A 15,547-nucleotide genomic window follows, 5' to 3' on the forward strand; every position below is an offset into this window, starting at 1 on the left:
TTTTGTAACTACATCGTCTATAGTTCGGGACCGATCCAGGACACCCAATGCTTTCTTTGCTTCAAAGCTCGTAAAGTTAGTAGGAAATTGTTTTCGAAAGCAAAGACACTCATTTGAAATATCGTTCGCATTGCTGCTGTATTGATTGATAATTTTCAAGAAAAGAAATGTGAATCGGAAGAAAAAAAAAACACTTTTTAGAACATTTTGAAACTGCAATGAAACTGAGTAAGTCGTTTTTGTGAGGATAAGTAGTGAGAAGAAAGTAAACAACAAAAATTTCTTTCTATTTAAAGATAATCTACAAAGGTTACTTGAAGATTTAATTTTTAATTAAATCTTCAAGTAACCGTTGTAGATGATCTTTAAATTTAAGAAAAATATAGTTTCATTACCGCTTAGCTATTATATGAGTTCTTAATGGATCATTCCAAAAAATAAACGTAATATATAGACAACATTACAACATTTCATCATTTATTCAATATTCATAGACCAAAAATGCGCCAAAAAAGAAAAAAACACTATCATAATTAGAAAGAGCGCTTTCGTTTGATTTGCTAGAAATTAGAAAAAAAAGCTGACTTTTCTACTGGATGCAGTTTGTGGTGAAGAGTTTGGTCGTTCTTTTTTTTTACGGAAGGTCCTTACTGTTCCCCAACCACAGAAAGTTTGGTATAAATCTCTTTTACAGCAAGGTTTGAAAGTCCAGCTAAATCCTTTTTTTTGAAAGCTAAAATTTATGTCTGCACAGAATTGTCTCGGATCCTGGGTGAAAGTCAAGAAGGACCTAACTGAAGTAAAAAATGTTCAACAAGCAACCTCGCTCATCCTTAAAGGCATCACCCCAGGAATCTGAGCTGATACGGATTTCAGGTGGAGCATTCGTATACGGTATCGTAGGTTATGGAGAGAGGGGTGATCCCGTCCATTTCTTCTTAATTGCCGTAAAAAACGGCCTGGAAGATACGGATTCGAGTATTCCAGCGCGCTATTTTCTACAACGAATTCGATTGGAGCGCGCCAGCCTTGTGCACGTGCCGCATGGTTCCGGGCCGTTTTTTTACGGCAATTAGGAAGAAATGGATGGAATCACCCCCCTCTCCATACTCTCCCATCCCGTATACGAATACTCCACCTAAAATCCGTACAACCTCAGATTCGTGGGGTGATGCGTCTAACCAAATTTTGAGAAACCATCGCTACCCGGGGCAATGCATAAAATTGAACGTTGTAAAACGCGGTTGCAATGAATAGATAGAACGGGAGAAGAAACGCTCGTCCGGAAAATTTATATGCCCATCTCGGCCATTTGTCATTTTGCAATTCACGTTCGCAATATGTTGCTGCAGTAAAATATAAACACAGGCGCAACGAAAAATGTAAATCATAAAAATTTCGTGTTCAATAGACAATTTCCCGAAAAAAAACCATTCAGACTACGATAAAAGTAGAAAAAAAAACCATAAACAGCAGCTATTTCTCAATTCACACGAACATCGATGAAAAAAAAAACGCTTTCCAAAGATATAATTTGCAATTCTAAATGGATTACGGAGCAAAAGAAAAGTGCAACGATAATTATTAAAACATTCCTACTCCCTCTTCTGGAGAATACAAGGAAACTTCGAGTTCAAATTGAATCTCTCCGAATAAAAAATTAATCTTTAAAATTTCACGAATTCACAAAGAAGACAAACGTAGAAGTTCGACTTTTCGGCTCCTATTGATGAATTTATCTCTTCTAAGTAACGGAACAATTTTTTCACAGGAATTAAGATTCATGAGAGCATTCTTTGAATCATTATTAGGAACCATATACATCCACGGAAGGGGGGGGGGGGGGGGGGCGGGAGAGATTGGGAGGTAATGCAGTCGAAAAGAAGTTCCGCTGTAACTGGAAGATTAATGGTTCGAAGCCGTCTCAGCGCCAACCATGCTTTTCATTCCTTAGGAACCGATAACTTGGTATTATATTTGTCCTAGAGGACAAAAACACTGGAAAGATCTACTGGGTAGCCTTCGCAAGTTACTGTAGAGACTGGACACGCACGCGCAAACCTCAAACGACTCTGAAGCGAAGCCGAACGCGTAGGCACATTCCAAGCGGATTGATACGCCAGAAGGTTTATACACAGCTATAAGCTACAAGAGGTGCGGGTGTAGCGCAGTCGGTTAGAGGTCCGTTGTAGCCACACGGTCGATGTTTCGAAACCGCCCTATTGCCAACCAAGCATTCCATCCCCACGGGGTCGATAAATTGGTACCAGGGATGTCTGGGTGGATAAAAACACTGACTTGACACATGGGCTGGTCCCGCAAGTCATTGTATAGGCCAACGGGCGGTCTAAAACCTCAACGATTACGAATTGCAGTAAAACGTGTTAGCGCATCCCAAGTGGATTTATTCCCCAAAAACTTTATCTTTTTACCAGTTACAAAGTAAAAAGTTATGTACTTCTTGTGTGCACGTATTGATTGTGTTTATACTCAATTCTCATACTCACTGTAGTCAACTTCTATCAGCGGAAAAAAAATCGTGCGCAACATTTCTCACCATTCCCTTGCGCCTGCAAACAGCCAAGACATCAGAAAAACGTTGTCAAATTCATCCCGAGTATTTTTTGAGTATGACAAGTGTTGGCTGAATCAACACTCGACTCAATTTCATTTTCGCTGCCTCACACTTCGCAAGTACTATAGCGAAAGAATCATTGGAAGTGGTTCAAAAGTATGTGCTTGAAAAAGGAACTGAGTTGGCTTGCGACTTTCCAATGTTTGTAAAAGTTAAAGTTCTTAACTTTAAAAACCTTAACTACAGGCATTGGAAAAGTCAATCAATCCGCTTGGGATCCGCGCTACCACGTTCACTTCAATTCAGAATCGTTTGAGGTTCACGTACGTGTAACTAACTAGTCTACACAATGACTTGTGGTGGCTAGCCGATGTGTCAAATTAGTGTTTTTATCCTCCCAGACAGTCTGGTGGCAATAGATCGGCCCCGAAAGGATGAAAGACTTGGTGACCACTAAGGCGGATTCGAACGTCCGATCGATCGTGCTTCCAATGCCTGTATCCAATAAATCTATCCTGATCTTCGACTGACTATAGTTTTCTTCACTACATCTTCGATGCTCTTGTATGCCTCCAAGCTGCTTGTTTCCTCCTGCCCAACTCGGAGGTCAAGTCATTCACCATGTTAGCCTCTAGCTATATATATGTACAGTTAGAGCATTCGGATCTCGTTCCGTCAAGCTTAAAAGGGGGGTCAGAAATCCGTTCCTTATGAACATCGTCTTGTCCAGATCCATGTAAAGACCAATCTTTTCACACGTTGCATCAATTTAGACTAGTATAAGTTTTATCTGACTGATGCGCATGTTATCAGAACGATGTCCTTGGCGAAAAAAAAAATGTAACTGTCAACCCTTAACTATCAGTCCCATTTTATCCCATTTCAAACCTAGAATTACGTCCTCTAGGATGGCACAGAATATTTTCAGAGACATTGTGTCACTCTGTCGAACCCTCTCTTTACGTCGATTATGACATCATTGTAGAATGGGGATATTTTGGTGGCGTGATGTTCCTCTACAAATCACAAAGGATCATTATAAATGGAATAGGGACGTGTTGATTGCCCGAAGCTTCCATGACCGCTTCCGTGTTAACTGAATCAAAGCCTTTTTTCAAGTCAATAAAAGTGAGACACATCGGCATCTTGTACTCTCGCGAAATTTCCATAAGTTTTGAAATGAGCACATTAACGACCATTAAAACAATAAAACTCCTCTAGAAATACCTTTAAAATCAGAAATCTGTGAGCACTGAAAAAGAATCGTGCAGAAAATTCTGCAGGGCACTACCTGAATGACGCAATTTTACACAAATTATGCACTCGAAGAGCTGCAGTAATGCACTTGAGTTCGTATAACCTCAGGGATCTGCAAATGACAGATGATGGGGGGCGGGTAGCCGAGAGGTTCCGAGCCGAGAAGAGGTGACGAGAGAAGTTGACGAACGCGCGGCATCCACCACACAACAACAACAACAACAACAACAACAAAAAGCGACTGTGTACCCGTGGGAAATGACGCTAATCTATGCATGATATATAGAGTAATCAGTAATCGCGAGGGTATAACTATAGCGGGAGGCAAACACTCCGCTGCTGCTGCAGCTAACGACGACGACGACGAGGATCACAAACGCATTCCTCAGCCTCCGGGCTCTGGCCCAGCGCACGACAACAACAAACCGACGACGACCAGAGCCACCATCGCAGCAGCATGCAAAACAGTCACATTTCCTCTAGAAGCCTCTCGTTGAGGGATTATGGGAATGAGGGAAATGAGGGAGATGCTTCGATAGTGGCTTTAAAACACTTCTTTTTCTGGAAAACTACCAACAGAACTTATTTTTATACGCGAAAAAAAACTGAGCATGTCTGATACAGAAAATAAGGATAGCGAAGGTGCTGTGGATGTGATTCTGGAGTAATTTTCAGCGAAATGGCAGCGAAACCAGTTCTTATCAAAGAAAAACTACACATGTTCGACAAACAGCACTTAGTCAATGTAAACATAAGTTCACTAGCCTTTTTATAGGAGTCATCGATTCATTTCAGGATTTTCAATTTAATTTTTTCACAATTTTTTCCCTTACAGTAGATAGCTCAACCAACTGCGATGAAGAGAATAAAATTCCGCTTCTCTTCTCGGCTGCTTATCTCTAAGAGACCGAACTTTTTAATGTTCTTTTTGAATTTATTTGTATTTCAGGACTCTCAAGTAACGCTATAAAAGATCGAGACCTCCTGGGTACTCTCATAATAAATATTCTACACTCATGTTTTTTTTCATTTTTCGATACTGAAATTCAAAGAAAAAACTTCATTTAAATTTATAAGATATACTCTCTTTCTCCTTTCTACAAAAATTCAATGTCCACTCTTTCAAAACTCTCTTATTCAGGACAAAAACTGTATTGAAATGCCGCCAGAATAACCGGATTATTTGTGAGACGCAATAATTTTTCTTTTTGTTTACATGAGATCGTAAGCCAAACATACATTGTATGTTCAACTCCGTCAGAAAATTTTCAAAAATAAAAACAAAACAAAAAGCAAAAAATACCCACTATTTATTTCCCGCCATTTTATATATTTTTTAAAATTTTATTTCATCTTTTATTTGTAACTATATTATATATTTATTTTATATATTAGTATACTATACTACCATACTGTATTACTACTACTACACTTTATATTATAAAACACTTTTATATTTTATCTTTTTATTTCTCGTCATTTATTTTTGTATGAATACCCTTTTTCAGATTTTTTGTGAACTAATAGCAATTATGTTTATATTATTGGTTTCTGATCAAATACTCCATTTAAAGGCATCACCCCACAAATCTGAGGTGGTACGGATTTCGGGTGGAGTATTCGTATACCGGATCGTAGATTATGGAGAGGGGTATGGTTCCGTCCATTTCTTCCTAATTGGTGTGAAAGCGCCGCACAAGGCTGGCGCGCTCCAATCGAACTCGTTGTAGAAAATAACGCGCCGGAACACTCGAAGCCGTATCTTCCGGGCCGTTTTCTACGGCAATTGGGATGAAATGGACGGAATCACTCTTTTCTCCATAATTTACGACTCCGTACACGCATAACCCAGCTGAAAACCGTACCACTTCAGATTCGTGGGGTGATGCCTTTAAAGATGGTTTGAATTTTCTCTTCAATTTTAAAATAACTATATAATTTTTCCCGAGAAAAACTAGAATATTTAAGTGTGTGCTAGGAATAGAGCTCAAGCTACTGCTATCTTCTGAATCGAATGAGGCTTTCATTTGTGCCTATAGCTTCACCATTAGTTGATTAATTCCGTTGTTATTTATTTATTGTTTGTGACATGGCGAGCTATTCTTATATGTAGTCGACAACTTCAGCCCACAAATGCCTTAGCATTCCTGAATACTATCGAGTAGGTTAAATCCAAGGTGGAGTTTGTATAGCAGTAAGTCGGATACAGTAATTCACAAATTTTCAGGGAAAAAGTCGAAAATTTTGCATGTCAACATGGTTTGTTGCTATAAAAGTCGGGAAAAATTCTTTTTATGCCTTAACCTCTTTTTTTTAAGGGAATAAAAAAAAGTTTTATTCATTGATTAAATGGAGTTCTGTCGTTTATACTCTATAAAACAAGACATGAGATTCTTCGTACAGTAGGACCAAACTTGCTTTCTTTCTCAAATTATTTAAATTCTGAATAAACCGACTTTTTTATTTTTCAATTTAGAATGAATAAATTAAGGACGACGGTTGGCTAAGCATGACCTCCAAATCACAAGAACAAGGCGATAAATAGTGCGGGTGAAGTATACCGCGGCTAAGCTACAGTATTCTTTACCATATCCAGCTTTACGCTTGAAGAATAATACCTCCTTAGCTCAAATCTGATTGTTCTTCGAAGAACTCAACTATGAGCTGCTATACTGGCGCTAATAGCGCACGTTTGGAAAAAAAAAGTCATCGGATTGGTACAATTATGAAAGTAAAGGGTTTTAGGTAGATTTTCTAAGGGGAAATACGTAAAAAAGAGGCAAGAATGGAAGAGAAGGAGTAATTTTTGCTCAGCACGAAAAAAAAAATCGCCGTAGTCGGGGAAAAAATGTGGTGCTGAAATGAACCGAGGAGCAATTGTTGGCCTTTTTTTTATTGCATCCAGTATTCTACAAGTTTTTCAAACACATTTCAAGAAACGATTAACGATGCAATAACAAAAGGATACATGTGTTGTCGGAGGGCAACCGAAGGACAATTAGCGGACAATTTCCCTGAATTGCGATTGAGAAATCCGAGAAAGAGAGGCAAAAAGCACACACATACACATAGACAAAAGGGAAAAACTTACGGACGACACCTTGTTGAACCCTATCGGGTATACAATCGGAATTGGCAAACAATGCAAGCAGTAACGGATCGGACAACGATCGTAACGGACCGATCCGACGTGCGCGCGACACCAACGCGTCCATAGCGCGCCGCGCGCCTGAAATCAATCAATCGATCGATGTGTGGTGGGAATTGGAATGTGAGGAGGTTCTAAGAAAGTAAACACTCTATCCATGATACAAAAATTGTTTCGAATAAACAAAGAACAAAGCTGGGCTACTCTAAGAGACCAGACATTTTTCAAAAAAAAAAAAAAGACGTACGGATGAAAAAGCGCAGAGAAATACAGTAATTCGGTGATTAAATTAACTTAAGTAATTAAATACAGTAAATAAAAGACTTTTTTCGTGTATTACAATGTGATTTCACAGATCACTGAGTGTTTCATCGTCTCTTTCTTTTGAAATCCATAGAAACTGTAAAAATAAACACATCCTTTCAAAATAATCATAATATCATCATTTAAAATTCTGGAAATTATGCAACGATAAAGAATTAATTTTTTTTTTAAATTTTCCATGGTTCGAAAGCTTTTTTCATCAGAAGTCATTCCAACGCTGAATACTTCGGAGAAAATCACTTTTTTTCTGTTACGAGGAAGAATGGTGGAACAACTGATCCAGTATTTGGTGGCACAATGGATGCAGGAAATTTCGTTAAACTGTAGATCTCTCTTTTCTCGATAAGCGAATTTAAAAGAACTAAATTAGTGGATATAGAGAAGGGTACAAGGAAAATATTAGGAATTGGTAGATCAAAGAATGTATGGTGAAGAGATTATTTATTTATTTATTTATTTATTGAACGATATCACAATGTTACAATGTGTCGTTGCATGCTTTGTCTCCATCTGCTCACATCAGTAGTAGCGGTTCGCATCCATGTTTCTCCAAAGTCCGATACGAACGAATCTCTCCATCTTGTTTTTGGTCGGCCAACTTGTCGTTTCCAAATCCATGATCTAGTGAGAAAAACTGCGTATAAATATTCCGAAAAAGCTATAATAGTGGCAATTATGAATTATCGTAAAAGTATAAATAAGATATTACCATTAGGCATTACATTATCGACTTAATGACAAAATAAACTGAACACATATTTCCCTTTGCTGCTTAATCCTCAAGGTAAAAAGCTGATTTACATTTATGTAGTTTCAAAAAATCCAACATATTAATTCAATATTTTAGGAAAATCCTAGGGCACGCTCCACCAGCTACAAGAATAACTTACACAAAGGAAAAGTATGACATTGTACCAACAAACCCCCACGCTTTTTCCTCACTTATAAAATACCCATGAAACCGAAATTTCTATGTCAATACATGGATTTTTTCCTCAGAAATAGAATCATAGAAGTAATAACACCATACATCAGGCATTCGTCTTTAAATTTTAGAATCTTTAATTTTTTAAACGCTATCCTTAGGCTGGATTTCCAAAGGATACCGTTAAAAAGAAAGAAAACGGGAAAAAGAGGGTAGATTTCAGGAAAATCTAGTAGAAAACAATATAACATATCAAATAAGTAACAAAAAAAAAACATAGAATAAGTAATAAATAATAATAATAAACATAAAAAAGGCATTAGAGTTATATTTAGGCTGGAAAAAACCAAAAAAAATATTGATACGGACATTTAATACGTGAAGTTTGCTTGGAAAATTTAAAAAAAAACCCATGTAATCGAATAAAAAGCACTAGCATCATGTTTATATGCAAAAAAAATTCTATGAACATTTATTTTCAAAGAATCCACCTAGAAGATAAAAAAAGAACAGAAATCAGTGAGAAAAAAGGCATTAGCATTACGTTTGCAGCTAGAAAAATTGCAATGGGTATTTAATTTAGATTCCGCCTAAAAAATAGATATCGATCGAAAAAAAAAAGATTAGCGTGACGTTCAAGCTAAGAAAATCGCTACAAACATTCAATTTTTGTAGTTGTCCTAGGGAAAAACAGATATCCTTCAGAAAAAAGATTACCATTATGTTGTTTAAGGTAGGAAAATCCAGAAGAAAAGTAGCTACGGACATTCAATTTGATTAAAGACATTAGATAGAAAAAATAGAAAAGAAAATAGGCTAGAAAGGAATAGAATACATAGATAATAGAGAAAATAAAAAGAAAAAAAGATGGTGATTCTCATTAATCTCAAATGGAGTATGTCAATTTGATAACAAAAGATTAGATAGAGAAAATAGAAAAGAAAATAGAATAGAATAGAATAGATAGATAGATAATAGAGGAAAAATAAAAGGAAAATACTTGAGGATTCCCATTCTGCCCAAATGGAGTATTTGCTGAACAACATGTCGAATTTATGGAAATACGCATGGCATGAGATGCGATGCGAGCGAAGAGCGCCGTGAGCAGCAGCCGCAGCTCTTCATGGCATGCATACATAATGGATCACGTATCCTTCTCGTATTAGCATATAGATCAGCTGTTTCAGCTGCTACATCGATGTATATGGATGTTTCCGCCTTGCGCTCATCGCTCAACTGAAATCGAAATCGAACCGCATCGTTTTTTCTCCCCGCTAGAACGCTCAACATCAGAAATATGAAATTTAGAAAAAAAAACACAACACGTATCAATCTTTTCTTCGATCCAATTTCCTTCCACAAATGAGAACATTCGTTATTTAAGGTTTCACCGGGAATTTATTACGTAATTCTTCCCCAACAGGTTCGAGAACGAAAACATAAACATGTGCTACTACGGTAGCCCAGTTGTTCTATGATAATGGCGAAATTATACCTTTGTACTTAAAGCGAAAAAAGCGAAGATGATTTAATTTGACAAACTCGTAAGCGAACAAAAAAACCGAATCGCCATTAAATTTTTCAAGGAATGAAAAAAAAAACACCTCTTCGTGTTCCTTTTCGGGTCCCTAGAACAGTCTACTCACTTGAAATTACCTTTGAAAATTAGAAGAATTGAAATGGGAATGACCGATAGAATCCTTCGAAAAGCCAGAAATCAAGGATGGATCGAGGCTAACCGAATCGAGAAATTTTCTCAATTTTAAAACGTTGGATGGAGACTGCACCTCGAATGAATTCGAATTTCTTTCAATTATTTGAAATTCAATCGAAAAAAATTGCCGACGCCTTGTTGCGCATTAATTTTTCTTTTCATTCGAGTAATATTAGATTGACGCTTAAGTGATGACGTTTTTCTTCCAACTCAAACTCGCGCAAAGATAAAAAAAAAGTGTTAAGCACTATGTAACACGTTGGCTGAATGAGTTCTTTCTATACGAGATAGTATTTTTGGTTTTTTATGTTAATTTAAATTTCTTAGATTTTCACATGTGTTCTTCAATTAGGTAGATCTCAAGGAAAAAAAAAGACGATAAGAGGAAATTAGTGTGAAATTAATTACATTTCTACCGACCACGTTGACTCAGGAAGGACTGAAACGTCATAGATGTTGTTTAAGGTAGGAAAATACAGAAAAACGTAGCTACGGACATTCAATTTGATTTAAAAAATTAAATAGAAAAAATAGAAAAGAAAATAGAATACAATAGAATAGATAGATAGATGAAACGTCATAGAAAACGTCATAGAAGAGAAATAAATTTCTTTAAACCTCATTTTAGACGATTCAAAGTCAAATGTGTTAATAGAAATTCGATTTGATTAATTTTCAAAGACTTTTTCGTCTGTTTTCTTAAAATCGTTCTTGATTCCAATTTACTCTCAGTTAAGCTTTGGTAATTAAATTAATATATTATTATAATACATCGTAAATAAAATAACACATTAGTTACATAACCATAAATAAAATAAAATTTAGTTAAGTACAAAATAATTTAATTCCCATTCAACATGTTTTCGATTACAAACAGAACGGGATCGTTCTATGAATTTATTTGGAATTCTTGTAATCCTGAATTCCTAAATTCGTGAAGAAAAATTATTTCTTATCATATACCCCTTATTTTCACTTTTTTCTATTTATGACGTGAAGGTTTGATGAAAAGTGCTCAAATTCATGTTGTTATGTTCCTTCCTGGGATTATTGAGCATTATTGAGTAATTCCCGAGTAGTGGCTCGGACTTGTGCCCTCGGAACAGGGGAACTACCACGAATGTTAATCACACGCCCCACGTTACATCGTCATTATTTCCTCTAATATCATATTAATGAGTTTTTAGAGTATTTAAGGATTACGGATGGCCACCGTATTTTTAGACAGAATAGTAACGACCGCATGTCCTTAAAAATATAACACTTATCGAAAGAAATTTAAAAAACTTGAACAAGAAAACTTCACTTCTTTCAAAAAAAGAATAATTCCAATAGTAACCGATCAATAATGTAAGATATAGCGATGATGTATATTCATAAAATTATAAATAATAAAAATAAAAAAATAAATGAATAATGAAAATAGAATAAACAATAACAAAATAAAAAATATAAAAATGATATATATATAATATTTACATAGCTTCTATCAGCTAGTTTTATTACATATATTTAGCAGATTTACAAACAGTATATTTTTATTATTCATTGAAATATATTAATTTATTATTTATATATCTACGTAACTTTATCGTTGATTTTTATCTTACCCCATTCACATTTCACCTTATCATTTTTTTAAATTTTGGAATTTTATTAATAACTGATTTATTTTTTAATACATGAGAAATTTGGAGAAAAAAAAAGAAAAAAAGAAAGGGAAATTGCTGCCATAGTTCTTCTACTACACAGATCCTCTACCTTATTATTTTTTTATTTTTTTTTAATTTTTAGAATTTTATTAATAACTGATTTATTTTTTAATACATGAGAAATTTGGGGAAAAAAAAGAAAAAAAAGAAAGGGAAATTGCTGCCATAGTTCTTCTACTACACAGATCCTCTCAGCTATAGCTCAGAGATCTCAAAAATGCGACGTCACTCCGTAAATTTTACATTGAGACTCATTACAATTTAAAAATGGCAGCAATTTTCCAGCTGAAAACTTATTTCACCTGTCTTCTAAATGCTATATCAATAACAATAACAAAAAGGTTGCGGATAAAATAACTTGGTTGGATTTATTTTGAAACGCTAAAATCACTAGTTGACCTGATCACGGTCAATACGATAGGGCACTGATCCAGGGACATCACACGGATTGATAACAGATGAACAGAACAAGCTCAAGAAATATTAATAAAAAAGCTCAAAAATAGTGAAAACGTTAGGATTACAGTGATTTGGTTAGACCTGAATTCTTTGAAGGAACCATTTAACATTTATATGCATTTTATTAAAAAAAAATCATTTGCTTAAATTTTAAAAAATTAAAAAATTGAAAAATCTAAAAGTTTATTTTAAAAACGGGAACAGATGAATGAAGTCGTCTAATTCAAATCCACCGAATGTTTCTTCGCTGGAAAATTGCGACATAAGAAAACGACATATAATTTTGTGAAATATTCATTGATCGGGAGAAATATAATGTATCCATGGGAATATAGCAAACATTATCGCCGCAGTTTTCACTAGTTCCAGAAACTTCCGAAATTCCCGGAGAGTTCGGAGAAAAAATCGTGTTCCTTGTTTATGTATTAAGAAGCAGATGAGGACGACGATAAACAGCTGGAGTGGATTGTTTTTCAAACTTTTTTTCAGGATTAAAAATATATGATTACTACTACTCGAAAACTTTTGCTCTCTATTCCAGTAACAGCTGATTTTTGACAGATCCTATGTCCATGCTATTACAGAATTCCACCTTCAGTGTACGATCCAAAAAATGTGAAAAAAAAATGTGCAACGATGAAACGTTTTCAGCAGTTTTTTCCTGAATATTAACAGCTCCAAAATCTTACAAAACTTAATTTTTTATAGCAGAAAAAAAATCAAGTATGAACAACAATTATAAACAAAACCTCGTGCTTACAATCCAACAGAAAAAAGAAAGTAGAAAAATAAGTGAAATGAGTGAAAGAAGAAAATTCGAATAGAACTGAAGTACAAAAAATTTCCAAACTCAAAACGAACGTGAGACACTCGAGAAAGTTGGCAGATACTTCAAAAGTGCATCTTTCTCAAACATTAATGCCATTCTCATGAGATCAACGAAAACGTTGGTCCCACCAATATTACGAATCAACCTTATAGAAGTAAAAAAAAATGCTGGTTTCGATATGAAAGTATCCTATCATGCGTCCAAGAAAACATCTATATGAATGGCGGAAAATTAATTGGTTCGGGTAATAACCATATGAAAACCATGTGGTTTTCCATTCCAATTAATTTTCTAATTTTTCGGTCCCATCAATAAAATACGGGTGTTCGTAAAATTGCAGTTAAGTTACCGTTAGAGGATGGAGGATCATAGAGGATCATCACTATGGATGAAAGGATATTACTTGATATTTTGCAAGAATTAGTTAATGAGAATAAGGGTTTAGTGTACTTGCTGAAATAATTTAAAAAGATTAATCTTACCTTCCTGCAAATTAATGTAAATTTTTCAGCAACCACTTAAACGTTCACGACAGGAAATATTTGTCCACTTGGCACTTAAAAAATACTTATCTATCGAAATATTAGATTTTTTCGTATAAGTTTCCACGAAAGCGTTGCCTACCAAATATTCTAGAGTGAAGACACGAAAGAATAAAGACATTACGCCTCAATGTATATCCGTGTATCCAAATATTTAACTTTTTCTGGAAAGTTCGTCTCTAATCGATTGCTTCAATGCTTCAAGAAACAAATAGTTCAAGTGTATCTGCATCTGATTTTGTCGTTAATCACATCACCTACCCTTAATGGCATTTTTAGCTTATTTTTTCTTTTATTCCAGTTTGTGTTGTTTTATTCAAGGAACGCGGTAATAAATATAAGTTTTTATACGTTTTTGCACAATTCCCACCTATTTTCTGAATTATCTGGCGGATTAAGCAAGAAATTCCGGTTTCACATCACCTATATCAGTGAAACAGGGGAGAGACCTGGCGGGAGTATTGGGAGGTCCCAGGATTTGTCCTTGTAGTCTTCTTTGCTTCAGCGGCAAGGGCGTTGTGTCCTGTATCGACATAAGGGCACAATACCACGAAAATGACGGGATGGTGGGATATCCCCAGGAGAGATGAGCTTTTCCCCTAATCGCTCTGAAACACTGTGAGTGTGAGTAACCACCATCTTGTACTTTTCGTCTTACGAGGCACGTTATAACACCACCTTTGTGTACGCACACGGTTCCCTCAGCAGTCTTTTCATGAGTTTCACTTATATAGCCCACCGAGGAAACCTCGCTAATTCTCGTCTGCTCGCTATATACAAAAGTGACGCGTTGTTACATGCCTTGTAGGGAAAAATGTGCAAAGGAGGCGTTTCCCATGCCGTTTTTCAGGGTTTCAGAGGAGACATGAGAGTGAATCCTTTAATACTCGTGATCTACACCGCAACCCTGCCTTTTTATGAAGAATCCCTGCATTGTCGATTTCATGGTACACATATTGCTCTCAAAAGTGCCTGTATAAGGTTGAGATCGAAAAATAACGGAGGACAACTCGTAAAATGCTGGGAAAATAAATTGTGGATTAGTGAGGATGATGGAGGAGATCGGAATATTCTAGGTATTTAGGAGGTAGTGCGGGTGTACTGTAGCGGTTAGATGTTCCGCTTCCTGCACGATTGATGAGAGGTTCGAATCCGCCCTAGTTCCCACCAAGCCTTTTATCCCTCCGGGGTCGATAAATTGATACCAGACGTGTTTGGGAGGATAAAAACACTGACTTGGCTCATCGGCTAGCCCCCCACAAGTAACTGTATATGTTAGCTACATGTTCGTAAACCTCAAACAATTCCGAATTGAAGTGAACGTGGTGGCGGGGGTCCCAAGCGGATTGATTATCGCCAGAAACTTCATCCTTTATCCTTATTCAGGAAGTGCTTCTAGTCACGCTGCGAACCGAAACTAGAGGGATGACCATTGGAAATACTAACGGAAGTAAAAGAATGGATGGAAATCATGGATTAGAGACTACAGATGGCAATTGCGATCCACCATTCAAGTCTTTACGAGTAAAGATAGGATTTTGAGGCGTTTAATTATTCTTTTTTTATTAGGTCTAATTCGGAAAAATTAACCAATTATGGTTAAAAATTTGCAAATAATACCAAAGCAACAAAGGAAACGAAGTTACCGTTCTAGATATGCTAAATGCACGTTCAAGTAGGACGTAGTGCAAAACTTTTGCGAAAATAATTAGAGTTAGCATTTTACCATGCTATTAAAACACTTGCAATTTTTAAAGGATGAACAATTCATGCAGACCGATATTTTAGCGTGTAGAAATTGGTAGAGATGCTCTTTTTCATGTTCATCAAGGTTTCGCACAATTCTTCATCGAAATATGACACTGTTACGTTAGAAATTGAAAAGAAGGTAATGAATTCAGCACCACTACTCGCATTGAGCACATTTCCTTCAACTGGTAATTTTTCAACGCTCGCCAACCGGAACGCATGTTCTAAGAGTCGGCAACTTTGTTACAGTACTCTATCATAGTGGCTAAGCTCAAATATTTTTAGCTATACTTATTTAAGATTAACCAATAAA

At 35.9% G+C, this 15,547-nt stretch overlaps 1 protein-coding gene across 1 annotated transcript in view; it reads right to left on the reverse strand.

The window, feature by feature from the left end:
- RB195_008865 (uncharacterized protein) overlaps positions 1 to 7,047 on the reverse strand; it is a gene marked incomplete at both ends in the record, with an annotated part of 54,600 nt that extends 47,553 nt beyond the window's left edge. Inside the window, one exon of the mRNA XM_064195576.1 lies at positions 6,924 to 7,047. Coding sequence (XP_064046721.1) covers positions 6,924 to 7,047 — 124 coding nt within the window. The remainder of the gene's footprint in view (positions 1 to 6,923) is intronic.
- Positions 7,048 to 15,547: the final 8,500 nt, after the last annotated feature.

The sequence above is a fragment of the Necator americanus genome, chromosome III, assembly GCF_031761385.1.
Source record: "Necator americanus strain Aroian chromosome III, whole genome shotgun sequence".
NCBI classification, from domain to species: domain Eukaryota; kingdom Metazoa; phylum Nematoda; class Chromadorea; order Rhabditida; family Ancylostomatidae; genus Necator; species Necator americanus.